We start from the raw sequence: 26,250 nt of genomic DNA, 5'->3' as shown, positions 1-26,250 counted from the left end.
GGATGAATCGAATTATGGCAGAACGCAAAATGAGTAGTGGTTGAGAACGAATTCTAAAATGGCTAGTCCCTTTCCTGGATTCTGATTGGCTGGTTTCCGCTTAGTAGACAGTTTATATCAATCACGCTTGTTTTCCTTACAAGCCCCCGGCTATGTGGCGCTTCTAAGCACAGCCCGTGTAGGACGGCGAGTTACAGAGGGGCTTTGGGCGGTGCTTGGAGGGGAAACAAGTGCTCCCCGATCTTCGCAAACCATCTGTGCTGGATTCTCTGTGCTGAATTCTCAGCTGCAAGGCTAAGCAGTTTACACGGTAAAGTGTAAACTGAAAAAGTATTTATTTTAAAGATATTTTTGGGGCTTTTTGCCTTTATTGATAGATAGATATACTATCAGTATACAGTACAGTAGGTTTTCCTTTTTCTTTTAAAAGATTGTTTTTGGGAGCTTTTGATGCCTTTATTGATAGAGAACAGTAGTCAGACAGGAAAGGGGGAGAGAGATGTGACGTGCGGCACGCCGTCCGGCGGGCTTGGCAGCCTATAGGTGCCCAGACGGTTGAGCTAACCGTCCGGGCCAGGTTGATGGGAAACGGGGAGTGAGATAGGGGGAAGACACGCAGCAAAGGTCGTCTGGATCGGGACTCGAACCCGCAACATGCTGCCAGGCTGGATTACCAGCCTAGGTATGTACAGTATTCAAAATATTTGATGCTACTATACCAGTGGTAACCAACCTTTTCAAGCCCAAGAGCCCATTTTATTCCCAATTGTAAGCCAAGATCTACCACTAAAACGTGTTAGAAAAAACACTTGTTTTTTTGCTATTTCTGACAGGCTCAATGCATGTGCACACATCCACACAAAGACTAAAGCTTAAATTAGAATAAATACTTATAGTAAGTTATATTATCAATGTCAAATAATATTAAGACAAATTAGAAATAATTAGTATTAGAAATATTTTGTTTCTCATTTCAATGAATATTCACATTGGCAGATGTTCAAATGACATAGGCATAACATGACCATATATATTTGCACAGATATGGTGACATACTCTCAGGGTCAGCCCACCTTTAATGAGACTGCTGTGACTGCACTTTATCTGCAAGCGTTTTGAAATCTGGTTCATATTTAGTGATTGCCAGTCTGAGGGTGTCATTAAGATGTGAGTCAGTCATACGAGTTCTAAACTTGGATTTTATTATTTTCATTTGTGAAAAGGCCATTTCACATAAGTACGTGCAACCAAAGTAGGCATGCAGCTTCAGTGCACACGACACAATCAGGGGATACTTCTCTGCTCACAAGAGACCAAAATTCCTTCTCTTTAGCTCTGACCTGCAGGTGACAGTCACTTACTAATCCAATAATCTCCATTTAAATATCTGAAGTTAATGCAAACACATCCTGCATTTTATCGGACAGCAGTTCAATGACAGTAGGCTCAGTAAAGAGGAAAGGGTTTGATACAAAAGCAGCTACTTGACTCATGCGTTGTACTTCAACAAGTTTTCATATTTCATATTTATCATATTTTTTGCTCTATGTGTGCATGTGTACAGAATTCAAACTGTAGCATTGATTATTGTCACGGACGGAAGTCATTCTTTCCCTTTGCATATGCCCTGGAGTGCACTCGCCTATTAGTTTGCATTGCAGACTGGTATATTCAGTATATTTTTCTCATTTTTATATTTTTGTTGTTGCTACGCACAGTGCGCAGCAGTTGAGGAGAACGCAACTATGCATTCCTTTAAGCAACACAACTTCTGCAGCTGCATCCATATGTTTAGAATTTGCATCAATGATCAAATCCCAATAATAAAAAATATTATAACAACGAACAACGAAAACTGAAGGAGCAGCGGCGCTATCTATCTATCTGTGTCTGCAGCCTGTCACGAGCCCCGTAATGAACGCACGTTGTTCCGTATTTTAATGTCGGGTCGGAGAATAAATACAGTATGAATGACGGCGGGATTTATTTGACAACTCTGTCCTGCTTTCTTCACGAGAAGAGAAGAGCGCTCACAGCTGCTAATATGGTACCTGTCAGTTCGCTTTACGGCTTGTGTTGTTGTGTAGTGTAGTATGTGAACCTGGGTCTGGGAAGCTCAGAGCTGCAGCCATTGGCTCATGATACGAGCACACGACCAATGGGACAGGTCATTCAGTGTTGCTAAGATACCACCCCTCCCACCACACACGCACACACACCCTTGGACGATGGGGTCTATTCTCAAACTCAGAGCCACAGCGCTCTGCTCAAAATTAATTTGCATGTGACGAGCGGCACTGACATTATTCCAATGGGTCTAACACTTCGCGATCGACTGGAAACGTTCCCGCGATCGACTGGTAGATCGCGAACCCCGGGTTGGTTACCCCTGTACTATACAGTATAAATATTTGAAGTTTTTCAGAAAACTTAGGTTAGGATTTAGAAGGCGTTTTTAGAATCTGCCTCAGGCCAAAATGGGTGACGAGACACATTTTGAATAAGACAACTCTACCTTCACAAAGTGGATGCTGAACAACGAGCTGTAATAAATGATAACACAACGGCAAGTAACTAAAATAAAAAGATAAATAGAATACTTTAGGAAGAAGCTCAAATGACACACAAATCTTTCATCGCACAACAGTGACTTTCTCAGCCAAAGTGCTTTCAAATGTCTGTTTTGACACCAAAGCTGAAAGAAGCTTAAAATCTTCCGCCAGCTGGATGGATCATTTCCACTGCAACTTGTGAGCGAGGGAAGCAAGAATTTAAAGCGGACAATACTGAATTTCAAGCAAAAATACGGCAAGCCCAAAAACCTTTTCACATTTTGCAAAACACATTTTTGGAACAAAATGCCTCAAATCATCCAATTGCCATCAATGGTGTAAGAACAAATGGCACCCTTTTCACATTGGCCTATTATAGCACCACCAGGAGGACACAACCTGACCTGGCCTGGTGGAGACCTCGTTTTGAAATGTGTCCGTTGTTTCTGTCCTGTGGACGTAAATAAAACCATGTGAAAAGGACATTCATTGTGTGCGGGGTATTTCCTCACTTCAATTCTACAAATGCCTTCTAAACCAATGGTTCATTCAATATCTTCAAAAAAGCACATAGCTCCTTGACATGAAATATTTTGAGAACCACTGACATAAAACCACAACGTTTTTCAGAAAACTGTCATGATTTAGAAGACATTGTGTGGAATCTAGCTCAGGTCTAAGACGGCTTTGACGGGTTAAAAGCCTGTTTTCAAACTCCGGTCAGCTTTTAGATATGTTATGTAGGCATACATACTACCATCAGCTATCTGTTGCAGTCAGCAACACGTCGACATGTTGTGAGCTTGTTGCTTGGCTGTTTTTTTGCACAGCACTGTTGTACAAGGGCTAAATGGTTAATTCCTTCAGAAGAAAAGAATAATTAAGGCTTCGTGACATAATCAGGTTAATCATTGATAAAGCTCCGCAACTACAGTACTTTGGCTGGATACCAACTATTGGTCTTGAAGGGATCATTAGCTGCCATTGGCATTATGCCTTCACAGGTTGAATTATGAACATATTATTCAATCGAAAGAAGTGATTTGTTGACGGTTTGATTTGTCAAATGGGTCATTCAATGAAGTATAATTGGACTTACACGAAGCACAGCTGGGAGATACACATTGTATTATAAATAGTAGCAATACATTATAAATGGCAAGTTAATATGGAATCTCCTTATGTCTTTCACAAAACAAGCTCAAGATAACTTTTTCTCCCACTTTTCTTCTTTCTCTCACTCTCTCTCTATCAACTCTATCTCCATCTCTCTCTGTCCCTCACTCACTCCCTCTCTCTTTCTCTCCTCCCCACATGTCACATGTCTTGACATTATTCCCTGCTGCACATCTTGAGTGTGACACCGTTTCTCATGCTGTCATTTGCACCCGCTTTCTCCCTGTTTCACATCTCTCTCTCTCTCTCTCTCTCTCTCTCTCTCTCTCTCTCTCTCCTTTGCATCCCTGTTTTTCTATTTCTGCCTCCACCTTTATTGTCACCCCCCCCCCCCCTCTTACTGTCTCTCATTCACACTCTGCCTTGCTCTTAGTGTCAGAAACAGAAGAGGGTTAAGTCACAGTGTTGTCAGGTGACTAAATCGAAGCCTCCTAATTGGAGCAGCCGTATGCGTGCAGTACAGCTACAGTAGGGCTGCATACATGATGTGCTTTTCATGTAATGCAGTGTCTGCTGCTTACAGTTGATGTTTTTCCACGGTTGAATGATGCATCGGAATCAAATTCCTAGGACGTGTTAATTGAACTAACTATAGTGAGTGTAAGCAATATAGCGAAGAGAGACTCAAATAAGCTGTGAGAGCTGATTAAAGAGACCTTTTTTTATAAAGATTCGTGCGTTGGTGAAAATAATTGAAATGGGTCAATAGTTGTTAGGATCGGTTCGGTCCCCGCTTTAAAAAATGGGAACGCACATTTCCATATTGATGGGAATGGGCAGGTAGACGGAAACAGGCTGAATAGGTGATACTTAAGGGGATATACATTAGTATGTGAGCAGCAGGTTCCACATACTTGGCTTCAAGGCCATGCGCAACACAGCTTTCCTTCAGCTCACAAACGGCATGATAGACCATCCACAGGATGGCAGGATTTCATTGAAAAAGAAAAAAAGGAAAAGATCCATTGTGAGTGTCAGTAGTTGGGGAACTAGCCGTGTTATATGAGTTTGTATCATGGGAACTAGTACAGATTGAGGAGAAATGGTTGTTAAAGGCTTGAGAAATGTGTGGGGGATCAGAGATGATTTCATTATAAATTTTGAGCTGTTTTACGGAGCTCATATTGTTTTTATTTATTGAGAAAGTGATTCAATTTATTCCAGAACTGTTTGGGGGGGGAGGGGGGGGGGCTTATGGAAGTCATGTCTAAAGCTGTTTTTATAGTAGTCGGATTGTTTTGGTTTTGCCTAAGTTTTCCCAATCAACAGAACCTCTGGGGAGAAGAATGTAATGAGACGATAATAAGATGAGGAAATATGAAATGAAAGGGAGAGCAGCATGAAGGGCTTATTGGAAGGACGAGGCAGATTGGAGTGACTCATTGTGTGGAGAAACTCTGGCTACATCCTCAACCTCCACTCTGATGAGATTATTCAAAGGAATAATGTCAGTATCGTTCATCCACGGTGCAGACGAAGGCTGTGGGCGAAACATCACTCTCGAAATAAAAAAGGATTATCACTTGCACGTAGAGCCGGCGTTTGCAGTTTCTCCTTTTGTGTCATTAAATTCTCCCTCTAGCACCTCATACGTAAGACAACCTACGCCGTGCGCTTTCTCCCATCTTCTACGTGCCATTAATCTAAACCTTGCTTAAGAGGCCTCCTGCAGCATGTGCACGAAAAAGGGGAAGCCGGTCACACCGGCGCATAGTGAGCGCGGAGACCTGTTAAAGCTACAGTGTTCTGAGCTTCATTCAAAGAAGCTGTCACCTTTACGAGGCCCCGAGGAAGCAAACAAATCCTATGCCAATCAGGAGTGTCGGCGATTCCCACAGTCAGCCACAGGGATTTATCTTCTTTCATCTTAACTTTATTTATTTTTTCTTGGAGCACTGCCGACTCGAGGAAACGTAGCTTTAAGCCGTTTATTTTTATTTTTATTATCCCACGATTTTGTAACCCATTTTCAGTGTCCCAGTGTCAATTATCTAATGTAATCCTGGGCTCTACACTCGTTCTGCCAACCTGGGGAGCGCAACGGACTGACCTCATGCTTCCTTCAATGCATGAGGGAGGAGTCTAAGCCGCTTCTTTTCACCTGGCAGGGTTTTTTTTCCCCCAGTTGGACGTAGCGTGAGGAAGGAACACGTTATTCCAACCAGTTCCTTTCCCCTCCATCAGATGGCGCGGCTTTTTCAGATGGTTCTTCTAATGTTTCTCATTTGTATTTGACAGTATTGTGGAGGGAGATGGGACAGAGACAATGGGGATTGAGACGATGTCCCTGATCCCCCAGGTGACGCAGGCTATGGGCTAAGTTTAAACCCACATTATCAGGGCACCTCAGACTGGTCACAATACTGTACGGCAATGGCAACTGTCCTGATTTTATTCCCAGCTGGAGACCTGTGTTGCACCTCAATCCTCCCGTCTCCACCCACCCTCACTTAGGCTTCCACTCCTGTCTTGCCGTTTCTGAATACATGCACGGAGACAATTCCCTGGGTTAGGAAAAGGGCAAGACAATCTGGTTTATTATTTTGGGTGCAAGTCCTGTGTTGCAAGAATAAATCACAGTTGTCGTGGCTTTAACTTCCTGTCTACTCATTTCTATTAATCTTCTAGGTATACTAGCACACAATACTACCAGGGGAAACTCACCATGAACATTGCATATTGGTTCGGGTACAGGGCAGGCTTTATAGTTCTGACACTATTATTGGTCCGACAGTCATTAGACGACAACCTACCTCAGACTCTAACCTAACCATAACCGCAAGCATGGGAGCAGCGCATGTTCGAGCGCTAGTCCGACCGCTGTTCCCACATGTTGGACTAATGCTCGGAATTACCATTGGATCCCATTTGTTCTGATTCTAAGCTTTTGTGTGTAGTGTAGTGTAGTGTAGTGTAGTGTAGTGTAGTGTAGTGTAGTGTAGTGTAGGGTAGTGTAGTGTAGTGTAGTGTGGGGTACAGTGGCCAGTAGAGTGGACAATGGGAAGGTTCCCAGTTTGATCTGGGGCTCCCCAGAGTTGGTGTGGAAGTGTCCTTGAGCAAGACGCTGAACCCCTAATTGCTCCCGATGTGCAGGTTGATGCCTTACATGGTTTCCTCCACAATCGTTGTGTGAATGTGTGTGTGTGAATGGTTGAATATAATGCACAATCTAATGTAAAGCGCCTTGGATAAAGGCTCTATATAAATGCTATAGTGTTAGCTTGACCTGAGGCCTCCAAGGCAGCTGTATACTACTTTTCCCCCCTCTATACCAAAGTGACCTGCACACCATTCACTTGCACAAATAGGAACACTTTGTGCGTGCCACACAGCCCAAAGTGACACACTACGATCTTGTATATCTGCTATTTGTGAATAGCCAAAGTATAAAAAGACATATTCCTGGTGTTAGGCATTTAGCCTTTAAACTACCCTCTTTCCTACCTCGTTGTTGGGATCGCCTGGGATTGTTTTCCGACAAGACGGAGATTTCCCACTACTCCTTGCAATGTATTAGATGGCATTCTCAATCACCAATGGATTTGTGTTCCACGCTAAAGAGGATAATGGATTCTTATCTCTTACTACAACGTCTTGTGGCTTTGAAAAGATTGTCATGAGAAGTGTATGTATTGTCATGACTCTTATCCAATTTTATTGCAGTATTTCTTTCTGCTTAGTTATTTTTCTGAGCATGATTCTCCCCATCTTACCCAGATAATTTGGAACCGCAGCTTTTCGACGGAGCTTGTTATCAGTGAAAGCCATGACATGTTTGGTCCTCTGTCGCCTGCTAAACGGGCGCCTTGTATACCGAGCCATTTGTTCCAAAGACAGCGAAAGTGTCAGGATCTTAGTGTTATTTATTTAGTTATGTATTAGTTTATTTATTTATCTGTGGTTTAAAAACCACCTATTATCTTAGTCCTATGCTAGAAGCAGTCTAAGTAGACCTGTATGTGTAGTATGCTACCACCACACACACTCATGCGCATGCACGGTACATACAGTACAGTACATGTACAGTACACTCTCTTTCTCACCTGGACTTCTCTCAGCCATCTGTCGATGGCTGCGGTTGCCAGATTTCCTTCCTCCCCACACTCGTTAACTAGAGTCTCCTGCCTTGTCTCCTGGCCGTGCTGCCCTTTTCTCCCCCCGAGCAACCTAATTCACACACAGCCTTTTAGAGTGGGTTAAACCCATTTTGACCTGAGGCCGACTCCACACAAAATGTCTTCTAAATCCTAATAGTTTTATTTTTTTTAAATATATTTTTTATCCCACGATTTTGTAACCCTTTTTTCACCCCTGTGTCAATCATCTAATGTGATCCTGGGCTCTACACACCCTCCACCAACCTAGTCCCCATATCTGGGGGACATGGGGAGAGCAACGGACTTGAACTCATGCTTCCTTCATGCCTGAGTGTCCAAGTTGCTCCTTTACACCTGACAGGTGGTAAATGTTTTATGAAAATGTTGTATGTCAGTGGTGCTCAACCTTTTTCATGTCCATACAGAATTATCTGTATTTGGCCGTGAAACCCCACCATCTCAAAATATGTTGTTCCAGGGATGCTCCAGAAACAAAGATTTGAGTTAAAAACATTCGCTCTGAAAGAATATATATTCAAAGATTTGCGCCACGTTTTCGAGCTTTTTCTAAAATAGCCAAAGTATAACATAAATGCTTAAAACACCAAAAGGGGTTCCCGTCCTGACTGTTAACAGTTGTGACCTGCTCCCTACAAATGAGTCATTAAAAACACATTAAAGCAAAACATGACAACACGTTGGTAGAGGTTAATTGACTTATTGGCATTGACATTGTTATTGATGAAAATCTACATGATTGTACATTTTTGTCTAAACTCTAAAGTAGACCCTCCAGACAAACGCGGGGCAAAATAAAATCCTTGATTATGCAGGGTAAAATCTTTGATTTTGCAATGAAATAGGTTTTTATGCCTTTGAAATAGCGGGAAGTTGTCATATGTGTATAGTTCGCGCAATTCTGTCACCAATTCTGTCACCCTTTTTGAAAAACGACAAAAATAAAAAATAAAAATATCCCTGTATAATCTGCACCATTCAACTGATTACTGTATGCGGTAATTTTTTGCGATTTGCATAAACACATTTTTCTGGAGGTCTACTACTAAAGCAGTGGTTCCCAAACTTTTTCATGTCAAGGACCCCCAAAATGATACTACTTACGATGTGCCAGGGACCCCATAAGAAGATTTGTACGGCTCTAGCAGTGATTATCAACCCATTTAATTTCAAGGACCCCCCTGTTTGACATGCTTTAGTCCCACATTTAATTTACACTCATTGCCAAATATTGACCAACATATCTTCAATAATTGCTTTGTTGATCAGAAATTGATGTTCCAAAGCACATAAACAAGCTCAAACTAAGTAGAAATATGTCATCTTCCTGGTGATTTTACTATTTGAAAATCCCTATTACAGTTCGGATGCATCCTAATTCAAATAGAGTTCTTCAGTTAAGTTTTCCACTCTTCCTGGATAAGTTTGAAGCATGTTTGGGATTTGTTATATTCAGCAGTAGGTTGTGTTCACAACCTCACCCCTCTCTGGCTGGTGCCTGTTCTGTTAGTCAGCACTGCTGTCCTTTTTGTTAGTGTGACATGACTCCCCCCATGTGGGCAGTACCAGTACTGCACAATTGCTGCATTAGAATCACAGATGGCCTCTATGTTAATGGTACTGTGCAGGTCTCCAGGGGTCAGATCACACTAGAACTGTCTCTCCTGTTTCTCTACTGAAAATGTGGTTCTCAAACATTTTAATGTCAAGGATCTCCAAATGAATATGTATTTGGTCGAGGAGAAGCCCCATCTGAGAAGATTTGTGTGGTTAACTTAAAATGTTTCTAAAATATTCTAATAATAGTCGGATACCACTTTGAGAACGAATGCTCTACACTTTCTCCCTCATCTTTCCTAGAGTCTGTTTCTCCTAACGTTCTACCATCTGTCTCTCCCACATTGTCTCCTTATCAGCTTTCCTTCAGTCTGTCTTTGTGACACTTTCTGCCGCTTGGCTTTCCAACTAGTCTGTCCTACATTCTCTCCCTCTCAGCTTTCCTAATGTATTTAAGGGAAAGCATGCCAGTTGGAATGGGCTGCCCACTCTGAAGAAGAATCACAATATTACCTCTGTTTCTTTTAGAAATATAAACCCTTTTTTTTGGGCAGCGTTTTTGCCATAAAGGGTGAAATGTTTGTCAAAATTGTACCTAATTTTACACGCACAACTGGAATGGATTTGAATCATTCTTGATAGAATAATTTCGGAGTTTTGTTTTGTCAGAGCCTAATAATATCAAGGCACTGACTGAAGGCAGTTGTAAGAACTGCTGCACTGCTGTGCAATGTGTGCATATCTGTCAAGTGTGTGTTTGCATTGTCTCTTTGCATTTCTCGATGTGCTTTGACAGAACCCTACACTGCATTTTATTTATTGAGGAATAAAGCTGACGGGGAGGCAGCATAGAAGAGGGGAGATGAAGCTCTTACAGCAGAAATAAGGGGACACATGGTTCTGCCCATCTACGTACGTACCAGGATTTGAACCACATTATGTTATGGGCAAACATGACATATTCAAAACATGTAAGATCTAAAATGACACAGATGTTAAAAAAATCTGTGTCATTTTAGATTTTTGTATTGGCTATAAAAAATTTGCAGATCTACAAGCTCAAAGCACATCACTTCATGCCTTGCTGTGAGCTTGTACATCTGCTATTTATATGTTTTTTGTTTTTTTAAGAATCTTGTACAATCGGCCTCAGGCTGATTACATTTATGGCATTTACTTCAGTCGTCACTCAAGATCAGCTTACAAATGCGGTAGGAGCAAGGTAGGAGGATCACCCACTTCTTTGGAACAACATTTGCGGAGATCATGGCTTCGTTGTGGCAACATGGACGGTAACTACCATGCCAGTGGTTTCTAGCCCTGGTCCACTGGGCAGGTGGAGCGAGATCAATTCGTGGCGGTGACGACTCGCCACGACGTATTTTTTTACGCCATGACGTATTCTTCATTATCCGCCATGGCAGAACAAAATCCGCCGTGGCGAGTACAGAATCCGCCATGGCGACGACTCGCCACGACCTATTTTTTTACGCCATGACGTATTCTTCATTATCCGCCGTGGCGAGTACAGAATCCGCCATTGTTTATTTTTTTTTTGCGTGCCGTGGTGCAGGTTTTATTGTCCTAGTAATACTATTCTCGGAATTATTTCATCCTCTTGTAGCGTAACGGTTAGCGCTCTCGCCCCTATAGTCAAGGCACTGTGCCGGGCCAGGTTCGATTCAGGCAAAAAACAAACTTTTTTTTTTTAAAGTTATTTTTTTACCCGTACATACAGTGTGTGTGCGTGCGTGCGTATACAGTGTGCGTGCGTGTATGCGTGCGTGCGTATACAGTGTGTGTGCGTGCGTGCTTCATCGTATTTATTATTATTATTATTAATATGCAGGTAATAATAATAAATACGATGAAGCACGCACGCACGCACGCACACACTGTATACGCACGCATACACGCACGCACACTGTATACGCACGCACGCACACACACTGTATATGCGTGCGTGCGTGCTTCATCGTATTTATTATTATTATTATTATTATTAATATGCAGGTAATAATAATAAATACGATGAAGCACGCACGCACGCACGCACGCACACACGCACACACACTGTATGTACGGGTAAAAAAATAACTTTAAAAAAAAAAAGTTTGTTTTTTGCCTGAATCGAACCTGGCCCGGCACAGTGCCTTGACTATAGGGGCGAGAGCGCTAACCGTTACGCTACAAGAGGATGAAATAATTCCGAGAATAGTATTACTAGGACAATAAAACCTGCACCACGGCACGCAAAAAAAAAATAAACAATGGCGGATTCTGTACTCGCCACGGCGGATAATGAAGAATACGTCATGGCGTAAAAAAATAGGTCGTGGCGAGTCGTCGCCATGGCGGATTCTGTACTCGCCACGGCGGATTTTGTTCTGCCATGGCGGATAATGAAGAATACGTCATGGCGTAAAAAAATACGTCGTGGCGAGTCGTCACCGCCACGAATTAATCTCGCTGTCTCTCCCACTGGGAGTGGCAATACTGTTACTGCTGGTTTAATATTAAAGCAATAAGCCACAAGCGGTGTGGGGTTACCTTGTATTTTATAATGACAGGGAGGTGTATAAAGAAAATCAAGCGTCCCCCTTGTCGAGTTCAGCTACAGATATGCTGGATCACTGTAACGCACCTGGGATTGATATATCTAATTTTAGGTGTAGCCCAATCAGAATCAAGGGATTGGGACTAACCGTTTTAGAATCTGAAGTCAACTGCAATCACACGGCAGGCAGTAAGGCACTGACCGTGTCAGATGGTTACGTCACCAAAAACATCAGTTGTTTGGATGGAGGCCTCCAGTGCAGCCGCATCGAGGGGGAGCATGAAAACGTGTTGACCTGTCTCCAGAGCTCGGTTCTATTTCAGAGCATCACAGACAAAATAAGTTGGAGCAATGCAGAAAGGCAACCTCTTTGTGTGTGTGTGTGTGTGTGTGTGTGTGTGTGTGTGTGTGTGTGTGTACTACTTTGATCATTCTAGGAACACACTTTGAAATTAAATAGACTGGATGTGAATAGGTGGACTTCCTGACGATCTTATCATTAACACTCACGGGTTATTGTTAGGAACTAGGGAGACCTAAAACACTCTTCATTTGGAGATCTGGTATTCTCTTACTTGGTTTGCTTGATTATCAATTGAAATTGAAAAGTACAAAGCTGGCCGTTAAGATCTATTGTATCAGTGAGGACTTTTGATTAATTCAATATTGCTTCATGGGTCAGTTTTCGCTTCTTCGTGTTTCCCTGGGGAATGTACCAGAGTGTGAGAGCAAATTGAAATCCCCACCTTAGCTCTTATTAATCTAGTTTCACTTATATCCAAGAAAATCATGGACCTCATTCAAGCAGGTGAATGCAATTAACTTCATAACAGAATACAGGATTTGCTGTATCTTATCAGTCGGCTTATAGCTGACTGACGGCTGAGCTACACCAACGTGCGTGTGACGTGCGCAGATTTGCATACGTACGTCAAAAAATAGAACCGATAATTGTTTTTATCCATGCGTCTTGTGTAGCTGGTCGGTATCATTGATCTTTCCAAACGTGCTGTATGTGCACAGTAAATTCCGCGCACAAGCGTGCTCGATGTATTGATATAAAATCAAATCAGGAGAACAAAACATAAAATAAAATATACAATAATGAATATCCAAAATCCCAGATAATCTCATAACGATATTAATATAAGTAGACTACCAGGAACCAAAGCTAATCGGTAACAATAAATGTCGGTAACAGTGCAAGTTGGGATCGCATGCACCACTCGGTTATGCTATACTGTACCTGTTGTACCTATTGTCAGAGTACCTGTTGTACCCGTCTGTCTGTGTCCATTTTTATGCCCATATAAGGAGATCTCTGTATCCGTTTGTGCCTGTGTCCCTTTTTATACCTATTGTGGGGACTGATGCTCGACCCACGACACAGGAGGCAGTTGTCAATGTTGCTGAACCAAAATAGTTTTTATTTAAACAGAAATTGTCAAATGCACAAATGAGTTTCGTTCAGCTTTTTTAGACAGACATGGGGGGCTGACGAGGAGGGGGGCCGGCTGAAGGTGAGCGAGTTAACTTAGGTTCCTTCTGTTCTATAAATTAAATAAAGTCCGTTGTCTTTAATTCAACGTCCTCCAGTCGTACAGTCTTTTGCCCACAAGGGGGGGGGGGGGGGGGGGGCGTCACAGTTACGTCCTGGCTTCACCACAGTAGGTTTGTCAACGTTACTTTGCTCCGCCCCTCTGGCTCTCTCTCTCTCCCCCAGGAGTTCCCCCCGTGGCGAGCGAGCGGTCCAGGACCGAGACGCCACACCAGATCCCTGATGTCATCAGTAGCTTTATATGCCCATTTGTTGGGCATCCCAATATGTTGTAAGATATCGTACCCAGACCTAGTTTTTGTTCCAGCAAATTACATGGCAATTCAGCGAGTAGGTTTTGAGATATTTGTTAAGGACCAGCATTGTTTGGACTAGAGTACAGCCAGATATATGGTTGGCATCATTAGAGCCCAGACACTAGCTTGAAAGTTGAGTCTAGTGTTGGTTCATTATCAGTGAACTACAGATACCATAGAAAAAAATACTTCTTTGGCCTGCAGCTGGTGCTGTAAAGAGAACAAAAAAGAGAACAGAGACAAAAGAGTGATATGAGAGGATGAAAGGGTGGGGGGGAGGCAGTAATTAGGATGGGGTGGTTATGCATACGTCATCACCAGAGGGGGGGAAAACAGCATTTTTAAAAGATATATTAAAATACATTTAGCAAGAGTCTACAGATAGCGGAGCGGAGGAGAAGAGTGTTTCAGTTGCTTGGTTTAAGGCCAGTATGCTCCATCATACTCATAAAGGATGCCTCTTAGTGCAAACTAAAACTATATCCTCCCTCTGTCGCTCCATCTCTGTTTTCATCATTATTCCCCCCCGTACATCTCTCTTAACCCATTTAGACCTTCTAAATGGGAGCAGGAGGGGGGGAACCCAGTGTATTCTCTGCTGCCCAATCTGGCGGTGTCAGGTTACCGCCGACCCCCATCTCCAAATGTGTTGTTCCAGGGACCCCCAGAAGCAAAGATTTGAGTTAAAAACGTTCGCTCTGAAAGAATATATATTCAAAGATTTTGAGCTATGAGCTTGTAGATCTTTTTGAGCTTGTAGATCTTTTTGAGCTTGTAGATCTAAAAATCCTTCCACACATCTCTCTCTTTACACCCCATTCTCTGTCTCTCTCCTTTTCTCACCTTTCCACACCTTTCTTACTCCTCACTCCACCCTCACTCTATCTATCCTCAATAGAGGCTGCTGTCAATTATTTTCTTAGCGAGTATTCTATTGATGTTTTTTGATTAACTGAATAATCGAGAAGTATTATAATTTATTTAGTTTAGCAGGCATATACGGTAATATACAGGTGTGATGGTACAATTCGGGATTTTACCGGAGTTTGTTGGAAGGTTTAACGGGTGTTTCCTGTAATATACACATCCGTATTCCATGCTTTTTGCGCACTTAGTTCAGTTATCTAATCCACCATGCTGTTTTCTTGCAGCTTGTCATCATGTCCGGCACGGTGCTGCTGGCCTACTATATGGAGTGCACGGATCTGTTCAGCGTGCACATGCAGGGGTTCTTCTGTAACGACGCGGAGCTGATGAAACCCTACCCGGGTACAGAGGAGTCCAGCTTCATCCCTCCACTCATCCTGTACTGTGTGATCGCAGCTGCACCCACTGCTGTGGTGAGTAAACGAACAAACAAACAAACGATAACTCCATGAAGGTGTATTGACTGTGTCCTTTTTTGGGCACAGAATTGAGTGTGTATACGTTTAGCGAAATTCGCTACTTCTAATTAGCTATTGAAGAAGACAAAAAAGGTCTGTTTTATGAATATTGAACCAACAAAGAAGTATTAACAATTACTGTACATGCGACGATATGCTATTGCTGGAAACTATTACCAAAGTCAATGAGCAGAAGTTATTTCATGTCTGTTAAATGTGTTATTGATTTGCCTGTTACAGCAGTACTTAAGCCAGCCTTATTTCCTGACTCGGGTCATTTTCAACTCTGCTGTACCAGCCTGCACTGCAGACTATCATTGTAAGGATCGGCTATCATTAACATTAGCTCACGCCGTTTACCTTTACATGTAAGTCACAAATGACATCCGAATATCGGATGTTTCAGTATGGGGCTTTAAAAATCCTAACCGAGGTAAATGGAGAGGGCTTGCAAAGATGGCATACTGTAGCAATCACCGGGAGAAAAGGTCTTTATAATCACCCCCTGTGGTGCCCAAGATGTCTGGGGACGTCTTTGGCAATTTTTTGTGAAAAGAAAAATGCTTAAAAAAATCTGACCAGTCTGAAGTGAGTTGTACTGTACTGTACTGTACTGTACTGTACTGTACTTGACCCGTCTGAAGTGAGTTGTACTGTACTGTACTGTACTGTACTGGACCCGTCTGAAGTGAGTTGTACTGTACTGTACTGTACTTGACCCGTCTGAAGTGAGTTGTACTGCACTGTACAAGCCCTCCTCCCTGCCTGTGTCTGTGTGTTAGGCTATGCAACAGTAACACTTGGTGGTGAACAAACTATATTTTCGTGCTCGGCCAGACCCAGGGACACACATAGCTGTCTATAGGAGTAGTTGCACCACTCAAAAATCACCCAAATCTGCTGGGCAATCTATGTATTATTCAGAATAATCCATGGGGAGGGGGGGGTACGATTTATTTTCGTACCTAGCAGATAACGTCCCATAGCTGAAGGGTATAAACATAATCGTACTTCTCAGAGAAATAATTAATTATGCCATTTACCTTGTACTCAGGGTCACATCAACCTAAAAACGACTGTACTATTTCCCTCTGCTGTCAGTAGGCTGCAGTAGCAGCAGTTTACAGCCACCAGATGTCAGTAGTGCTCTTTACCTGAACCATGTATTGACAGACAGTAAATCTACACCATAACCTCACAGATATTCATACCGTCTCCAGCCATCCAGGTCAGCTCATATTTAATATCTTGTCTGCAGTGGCATGGGCCTAGCCCTGCTTGTTAGTTACTAGTTAAGAACTAAGAAGTTCACGCACGCACACGTACACACAAACGGTTGGATTTTACTGCTGTGCTAGGCTATTGAGAGGTCAAAGACAAAACTGTCAGAACCATGGATAGTGCTCTGATGCAGTAACGTAAACAGGACAGAGGTGGTCAATCTAATCAACTCATCAACCAACTATACCTGAAAGGTTTACATACGGTATCTATCGCTGTTATTGGTAAGAAGACAAAGCATGCGTGTCTTGTACTCACCCTTTTTAAATGGCATTCAACGAGGCTTGCATTGAGCAAAAACCTCGACAATGTCCTTAATTGTTCACTGTTACTGCTTTCCTAGTCTCGTGTAGCCAGACCACTATTCCACAATCTCGGAATGCTATTCCGCTCGCGAACATATTATTTTAAAATATATTTTCTGGAAGCTATATATGCTTAGATGATTTCTATTTATATTAGGATGAATTTGCGCAACTGTAAAGACAAAATGGAAGTGGGGAGGAGGCTTCACTTCCGCTTTGTCGATTACTCATGATCAGAGCTTCCGTCAATATAAGTAAATTAATATGATAACCCTTCCACAGTAGTAGCTTTTTCATATTTTCTATTTTTTGCATATTTTCCTACATATTTCCTGCATATTTAAATGTAGGTACAATTTCATAAAATGTGTAATACAATGAATCAAAGTCTTCGTGTAAGTAATCAACTGGGGAAGTTTCACGATAACTATTAATTACATTTTTACCTATTCACCTATCACGTATGGGCCTACTGTATGTGACAATTTCTGTGATAAATATGAAAAAGCTACTCCTGTGGAAGGCTTATATCATATATTATTTTACTTATATTGATCCTATAAACAATTTAATATAGGTACAGTACGGTGTTCACACACACACGTAATTAACGTTCCAATTTTGGAGGTCTGGCTCATGGACTAAGAACTGTTTCTGAACTGAACCGGTTCCCAACCGGTGGAAAAGGGGCCTGAGAGCAGCGATGCTGCTGATGCCAGCCAGGCTGCTGGGAGGGGGTGCTGGTGATGGTTTACAAAACAAATAAAAATTAATCCAATTTGGGGAGCTTTGCTACCCTCCCCTGTTGCTTTCTCTCTTGTCTTTTCATACTGACACTAAGTGATTATGTTTGAATGGCCCGGTCGCTCTGCTTGCAGACGTGCACAGCCTGTACGTTGTGATGTCCTCAACATTGGATGAAATGGAGACATTGGATAGAAACAACATGCATATTATTATACCCAACAGTCATCTGTAAATGACAAAAATAGCAAAGACATTTTTGACCCATTTAGGACTGATGCCAATAAAAAAAAATTAAAAAAAGTCTTCTAAATCCTAAAGGTTTTCTAAAAATGCCCCCCCCCCCCCCCCACTGCCAAATTAAAAGATTTGAGCAACATTTTCATGATTTTTCAAAAATGACAGATCCACAAGCTGCAACCGAACTCCCTGCGTTGTTGCTCTTGCCTGTCTGCCATTTCTACATTTACAATTAAAGCAATATATACGTTTTCAAGTTTTGCACAATACCTTCTGTTCTTGGCCGCAAGCGATAACATTCCTGGTGCTTTCATTCAGCTTTCAATCCATTTCCATCTCCTTCCTCTGTTGCAACAGTTTGAGCGACCAAAATCAATACGGCTCCATCCAGAGAACACAGCAAGACTGCCCAAGTGATACTTTCTACACACGCTGTCATTGAATCGTGAAGACTGCAGGGATTTCTTTCTGCCCTGAGGCAAATAAGACGGTTCTTTGTCTCAGGCTCCAAGAAACTCACACCAACTTCACACTAACTAAACATTTCCAATATAAAGCTAAACATTAAGAAGTTTTTTGGTGTGCTAAGCAAGTGTTGTCTGAGATGGTGATTTCATGACAAGAAAGTTCCATAACCAAAAAGGCTGGTTGCACCATCTAATGCAATGCTTCCCAAAGTGGGGTCCGAAGACCCCCAGGGGTACTTGAGAGAGTTCCAGGGGGGACTCAGCTAAATCATAATTTGGAGCCAAATGGACCCTTATGGGTCTGTAACTCAGAGAGAGTACAAATGGAACCAAATGGACCCATTTGTACACTCTCAGAGTTAAAATTAGCATTGATTTTACAATATAAATTGGGGGTCCCAGAGATAGAAATGCCATTAAATGGGGGTCCGTAGACTAATGCATGTCAAACTGGGGGTCCTTGAATTTAAAAGGGTTGAGAGTCACTGCTAGAGCTGTAAAAACCTTCTCTGGCATTTTCAAATGGGGGGTGGGGGGTCTGCAGGCTAATTAGTGTAAATTTGGAGGTCCTTGACATGAAAAAGTTTGGGAACCACTGATCTAATGTATACATTGTTTGCAAACAAAGTGCCAGAGATGGGTATCGGTGTCTGTACCTCTCCCTGCCTGTGAGCTCTCCTGTCAGGCGTACCTGCTGACTTGAGCCTCCCGGGGCAGCGGAGGAGGAGGTCATGTCAGACCACAACAACACTGCATTACGTGGGTGTTATTCATACCTAAGGACGCACCCATCTAGTGCAGTGTTAACCAAACTTTTTCGCCTGTGACCCAAAAGAGAAATGAGTTGTTTCCCCGCCCGGGACCCAAACTACAGTGAAAATAGCAGATCTACAAGCTTGTAGATCGTCTATTTTCACTACTACTCAAACATTAGTTTTTTAATTTATGGATATATATTTTTTCTTTTGCTTTTTGGGAATGTTTTGAAATAATAATATTAATTAATTTAACCCCAAATCAAGGGACCCATACAAATGTGTGCACAACCCACAAATGGGTCGACCCATTATTTGAGAACCACTGATGGTGGAATCCGGCACAGCTGAAACCTGTGTTCACCGTTAGGCTTACTTAAGTATAAACGAAAATGTCAGTCTAATCACTGTTGATAAGTACAGCAACAGATGGTGCATCAGGTCGTAAAAATTAGTGAAGGAATTGACTAGAATTGGATGCATGAAACCGTACCAAATAAACGGTAGAAACACCACACAGCATACGTGGTTCTTTTTTGATACAGAGACAGCCATGGGGGCAAGACTAACTGTTCAGGAGAGGAGAAAAACCTTTTATTTAGTTTTGATCCTAAATTAGTTAATAGCACAGGTAGTCTTCACATACGTAACTAGAGCATGTGTGAAATAAATGTCAGAGCTGAAATTGACATGTAAATAAATGCTTAAACATGTAGCTAGGTGTATACCGGTATGTTAGAGACCACAGAAGTGAACCTATCAAACCTGTTTTCTCAACTCACTGTTTTCTGTAAACCATTACTCTATAAGCCATATCTCCAAAACTGGTGGGTCAACCAATATGTCAATTTGAAACTGTGATTCCCTGCTTTAATATGACATGAAAAAACGAAAAGAATCCCATGACTTACTGTGTGTCAAGTTTGGTCACATATGAAGAACAGTCCCTTTGGTCTCAGCAGGCCGTTGAGATCACTCAATGTTATGACACTTGTCACCACAGTCATTCAGCGTCATCATTGGCATCCGAGTCGCGCTCTGGATGGGGGTTCTTCTGCTTTTGGTGCAGCGTTCAGTATGTCTGAGTAGACCAATGCGGGATTCGCAATCCCTTCCGCACTTCACACAGGGAAAGACTGATGCCGGTCTGTCTGGTTGGTTTTGGGCCTTATTCTTTCGCCTCAGTCTCTTTGCCACGGACTGCCGGGCGAGTGTCTCTTCAAACTTGGAGAGACCGTCCTCAATATCACATTCCGGGTTATATTAGCTAAGCTTTCCTTAAACCCAAATCAATTCACAATGAGAACAACAATAGAATGCTAATTTCCTATTCAAAACCTGCATTTGAAACCGTATTGTCTTTCCTTTCAGGAAGTGCTTTCATTTTGGTCTTTGTGGAAAACATATCAATTATGTCTTTAAAATCCAATGCACCAATTAAAAAATGTCATGCCCAGTGCGATGGACATCAGTGTGAGTTTGTGTTTGGATATTTATCTCATTTTCCCTGAAGAAGACCTCCTAGGTCGAAACGTTGGATAATAATAAATATACAGCATCGTGGCTACGTGTGTGCGGCCCTTTTCTCCTTTTTACTTATTTACTGCCTTAGGCCAGCACCTCACCAACACTGGTGTGCGCCCTTTCCTGTTTTGTCTACCTGCATATTTATCTCTGCCAGGCTGAAGGCCAGGGACAGACACAGACGTTTGTGTGTGTGTGTGTGTGTGTGTGTGTGTGTGGGGGGTGGGGGGTGTGACACTACGCTGTGCACACTGCCTTTAGGGTAGCCCATCTAATCTTATATTCAATTGAGTTAGGCAATTGTGTCACTTTGCACTGTGATTGGCTGAGCTTTGCATAACATTAAGAAAGCGGCCTAAACCTCTAGTGGGAGACAATTCGCCAACAGCAACTACTGTACTGTATGTTATTTCATATTCTTGTGAATGTAATGCGTCAGTCAGACCTACTGCACTCTCACACTTGCCCCCCCGCCTCCACACACGCGCACACACACACACGCACGTACACATTGTAGGCGTGTGTACTCTGCCCGCAACACAATCAGTCAGAGAGACGGCAGCACTGACCCGTGCACAGCACGCGGGGTCAGAGACAAAAAGCTTTTGACAGGATTCATACATTCAAGTGCTCTGACTAATAAATGTATTATTTTCTTTATCTTCTTGTCAGTCTGCCTTTCTGGGGCTAATGCATCTATGTCACAAAGATCAGTCTCGTCATGCTGGTCTGGTGGGATTAACTCGATTTCTAACCACCGGCATCCAATTTTCTGATATGCCATAACTTTTCTTTTAGTTGGTGATGGCGATGCATTTACTGTGCACATTGTTGGCGGTCAGTAAATACTACATAGGATATGCTTGATAAAACAAGTATAACAGTTGGTCAAATATTGACCTTTCCAATCCATAGTCTCGCCTATCCGACAGTGTTGTTATTGTGGCGTGAATCCGATTACTTGGATCATGCTTTGCAGAAGATGATACATGCACTATTCTTTTCTGCCATACAATGCTGCTTCGCAAAACGGTCGCATTTGTTCCACCACTGTAGTGTACAGTAGCTCCATTGCTCAATCAATGCCTCTACTATTACACCTCATATAAAAACATATCAACACACACAAAGATTAAAATCAATGCAATACTTCCCTACTGCAGAATAACGCACAATTGTGTGCCCACACAGTGTTTTCCTTATACAAGTGCAGTGCCACACAGAATTCCACATGCTGTGTCTTACCAAGTACTTTGGAGTTTGGACTAATGCAATATCTTTGGAAAAAGCAACATTACAGAGTCCTGCAATGGCCACGAGACCTGGCAGAGGTCTTCGCTCCGCAGGGCGCCACTTTCTAGTTGATAGCCTAGTTTTACTCCTACTGTTATTTAGACTAATGTAGCTGAAATTTGCGAGAAGCTTGCTAAATATAATTCCACCCTCCTCTTATACTTGGTGTAAACAAGGGTTTTACTCATCTCAATAACTCCACTGCCGACGTGCAGCTCACCTTGTTATTCTGCACATTCAGCGGTGAGGTTAATGATCTTCCTTCTGAGTCACTTTTCTTTCATGTGCACCACTCAAACTTTTTCTTATCTGCCACTTTGAGCACAGCCTCTGCATCACTTGTCGCGCACGAGTATGGGTGTATACAGTAGGTCACAACCTTCCTTTTCTGTTGCCACAAACATGAATATTATTGATGGACAGAGCATTTTGTGTGCTTGTAGAATATTTCCGGCGATCAGATTTCATGTAGAGGGGGAGAAAAGGGCCCATATATAGAGCCCCGGTACGACCCCAATTAGACCCCAGTATATTAAGATAAGATGTTCTGCTTCATACTGTAGTTCTGTTGTGCCCTTGATGTAATAAGTAAGAATAGAGGGTATGTGCGTGACATCATCATCAAACCAAGGACTGTCTAAAGAGGACGAGACGCGAAGACCGTACGGGCGACGCCATGTTGCTCCATGGAAGGAAAGAAACATGCACAGTTGAGACCAGGAAGTTGTACATGCCCAAATTTGTGCATGTACAACTTCCTGGTCTCAATTGCGCATGTTTCTTTCCTTCCATGGAGCAACATGGCGTCGCCTGTACGGTCTTTGCGTCTCGTCCTCTTTAGGCAGTCTTTGCATCAAACCAGGAAGTTATGCAGGAACGCCTACTGTGGCAAAAAAGTACCTCTGGCCTCGGCAGCCCATACATCCACACAGAAAAGTCATATCTGATTGTGCATGTTGCTTTGCCACTCGATGTGCCACTCACTTTAAGCATGCGCATACCCTCTTATATGAGTGAGATTTTCAATCAGTCGGTCGGTCAAACAGCCAGACAGACAGTCCAGCTAGTCGGATTCTGTTCATAAGAAATGAATGAGCTAAAGGTGGTGTGTTAGTGTGTAGATTGGTAGAGTTTCTTACTCCTTAACACTTCTTAATAAAACAGTGTAACACAGCAAAAATATCAACTCATCTTGCTAGTGTAACAAATAATACATATCTTGCTGCATTATGCTAATTCAGTATGTTCACTGTATCTTCATTCTTCGGCTTGCCAATTAGAAATTTGACAGCTACAATTAATGGGTTTACCAATTGGAACGTTGGCTATTGAATGGAGTGCCAGATAATTATAGGGTAATAGTTTATAAGCCATGACTTGTGAGTACTCTGGCACACATTATCCCCTCTCTCTCACTTCTATCCTCTCTGACATTCTTTACTGTATGCTACTGAATAAATCGGAAGTGCCATTAAAATGAAATTGCATGGGAAGTGGCAGGTTGGGGTGGTGGTTATTACGTCATGCTCCCCTCCTGGTAGGTAACACATTGAATTTGCAACCATTGTAATTTCAGAATTGCTAGAGTTCTTCCAGAGGTTGCCCCCTATAAGAGTACCAATTATTATAATTAGTAATGAAACCAAATGGTGTTATTTAGTATGTCAGAGATTGATATATGTATTGTACAATTAAAATAATGGGTTTCTCAGTTTATATAACGGGGATGGTGAGTGACTCTATCCACATGTCTCCCTTCTATTCTTCCCTCAGTCCTTGCCTCTGTCCCTCCCTTCTCTCTCTTTCTGTCCATTTCTCCGTCCCTCCTTCTTTATCTCTTGCCCTCTGTTCTTGTACAGCATTTGTCTCTGATATACATCTACAATACATTCTCATGGCAACGACATCCGTCGTACGCCATCGTCAAACGTTCTAATCTTGCCCTTTTGAGAGTGCTGTGTCAGGTGGTTTAGTGCGTGACTCTGTAGGTCGCACTCTTGCTCCCCACATGCGCCATAAACCCGCAAACAGCAGCCAATCAGAATGAATGATGACGGGGCTGGGACTGTGTCCAATTAGCGGAGACGAAGTGATTCATGCAGAATGTTCCACGTGACTAGAAGGTGGTAGAAGGTGAAACTGGTGTGTCGACGCTCAAAGCCTGGTGTTGTTTATGACTTGGACGAAAAAAGTGTCGAAAAAAGTGTCGCTCGACAAACAATGTGCCAACCCTTTATATATCATTTTGGACATGATACTTTTTTCCCCACCGGTAGCATAAATTACCATAAAGCCATTTCAACCAGACACGGCTCACAGCTGTGTCTGGCCACAGCTCATTCACACTCTGACTAATAAAAACCTCTTGGAGTCATTCATAGCCTTTGTGAGAAGTCACTTCTCCTGCATGCATAATACATCCTTAAAGGTGTTGCGTGATATTTCCTGGTTAAAACAAAACGTTTTTTGGTAAAAGTTTAAAGCTCTTCCATTTGATCCTGTTCCAATTCCTATTGTGTCTGCTCATTTGTTGGTTAAATCATTTCCAATTCCACTTGTTTATGCTGTATCTGTAGTGAAATTGCTATCCAACCTAAACCGTTATGTTATGTTTACTAAACAACGAGCTGGAGAGACCCAGAGAGTCCTTTTGCTGAACGAACACTATAGCAATGATTACTATGGGAATATAGCTATGGTACACAATTTGCAAAACATGGCACAGCATATTTATTTGGTGTAGGGCTATATCATACATGAGAATATATTACGATGTTGGAGACAACATTGTTTCCTAGACCAGCTAGTTACCAGACATTTCTTTATGTCTGAAAGGCCTGGAAAACTTATTTTTCTGAGAAGCTGCCGAACTACTGCCAGTAAAGAGTTTCTAGGATGTCTGCAAATCTGTCCGTTTGGACCTGCCCCGAAATATGCCAGTGAATTATTCTGTGGTCTGCATTTATATAGTGCCTCTTTCAAAGGTGCTATATGTGTTCTGTTCACATACCCACACACCAGTGGGGCAGGCAGCCATGCGAGGCACCGACCTACAGCACAGCCATCAGGAGAAGTTAGCGGTCCATTGCCTTACCCAAAGACACTTCCACCTGATGTCAGGAGGAGTTGGCATCAAACCAGGGGACAACTGCTCTACCTTCTGAATCACGGCTGCACAATCTAGTGTTTCATCTCACAGATTAAGATAACATAACATGAGATTAGATAATGGAAATTCAGGTGTCACAGAGGCAAAAGCAGTGAGTGAAACCCAGGAGAGGTTCATGTAAGAGTAAGAGCTGAGAACCAAACAAAAAATAAAGCAGCAGTAGTAGTAATAATAATAAATTATAGTAAGAATGATACATGATTTATAGAGCATTTATCAAAACAAAGTGGCTACTAGGCCTCATTTTCCCCTTTACACCATATCTGTTCGCTGAAAATGGCTCAAAAACTTTTGAATTCAGGTCCTTGGCATCATGTGGTCAATCCTCTCACCTTGAACACAGGACTGTCAGCAAAACCTGTAGAGTGGTTTATAAACTTGTCACATAAAGACAATCAATAGACAGTATATTCTGACAGTGTATTTATCTCGGAGAGAGTCAAATTGATCCTCGAGTGTCTGTAGACGTCCATGAGAAGGAAATGAGATGTCAATCCTGACCGTTGTGGGCAGATTTAACCATTTGGTCTTCTACATCCTGACAGTTTTCTGATAGCAGACCTACAAGCTATGAGCTTGTAGATCTGCTATTTTTCAATAGCTAAACCATAACATAATGCTAACACCAAAATGGGTTCCCGCCCAAAATGGGTCCAAACACTTTAAGGCCGTCTTTCTCAAAACATTCGATGACTATAAATTAGTACACATGTAATGTCCCCTCTCTTTTGTTCTGTTTGCACTGCAGTGTGGAAATAATACTGGCATGGTTGGAAGTCTATATATTTTTTATTAATGGACCTTCATTTAGGGCTATAAAGGGTGAATTGCTGACTGTGCATGCGCTTTTACAACTCTGTTTTACGATCAGTTACCCAACACACAACACCACCATTACATTAAAATCAACTCTATAGTGTGGATAAAAACATAGAACATTTCGTTAATGTGCAATAGCATTTTTGCAATAGCATGTGTGGCTGTAGTAACAGCCAAGGGATTTATTAGGTGTACAGCTGATACAAATATAATATGTATCACAGACTACTGCGTATAGGTGTGTGCACAGATAAGTGACAAGTCCTGAGACACACACAAACACACACACACACACACACACACACACACGGATCGATGTTTAGGCTTTAAAACGTATGTATTTTTCAATGCCGTTTCTTGAGTCTTATCTTTGCTGTATCCTCTTAGACAATATACAGTATAGCAGGTTGTCATGGATCAACCCTTTCTTTGGCTGTTTTCAGGAGGCATGGTACTG

The 26,250-nt window shown here is 42.2% G+C and overlaps 1 protein-coding gene across 2 annotated transcripts in view; it reads left to right on the top strand.

Moving 5' to 3' along the window:
* Positions 1 to 26,250, top strand: part of plppr1 (phospholipid phosphatase related 1) — an 88,517-nt gene that overhangs the window by 35,133 nt on the left and 27,134 nt on the right. For both annotated transcript variants that reach the window (XM_080755857.1, XM_080755856.1), the window contains exon 3: positions 14,963 to 15,151. In XM_080755857.1, the coding sequence (XP_080611983.1) occupies positions 14,963 to 15,151 (189 nt within the window). The remainder of the gene's footprint in view (positions 1 to 14,962; positions 15,152 to 26,250) is intronic.

The sequence above is a fragment of the Protomyctophum bolini genome (assembly GCF_963924005.1).
Source record: "Protomyctophum bolini genome assembly, chromosome: 22".
NCBI classification, from domain to species: Eukaryota; Metazoa; Chordata; class Actinopteri; order Myctophiformes; family Myctophidae; genus Protomyctophum; species Protomyctophum bolini.
This window is presented reverse-complemented; position numbering and strand designations above follow the sequence as displayed.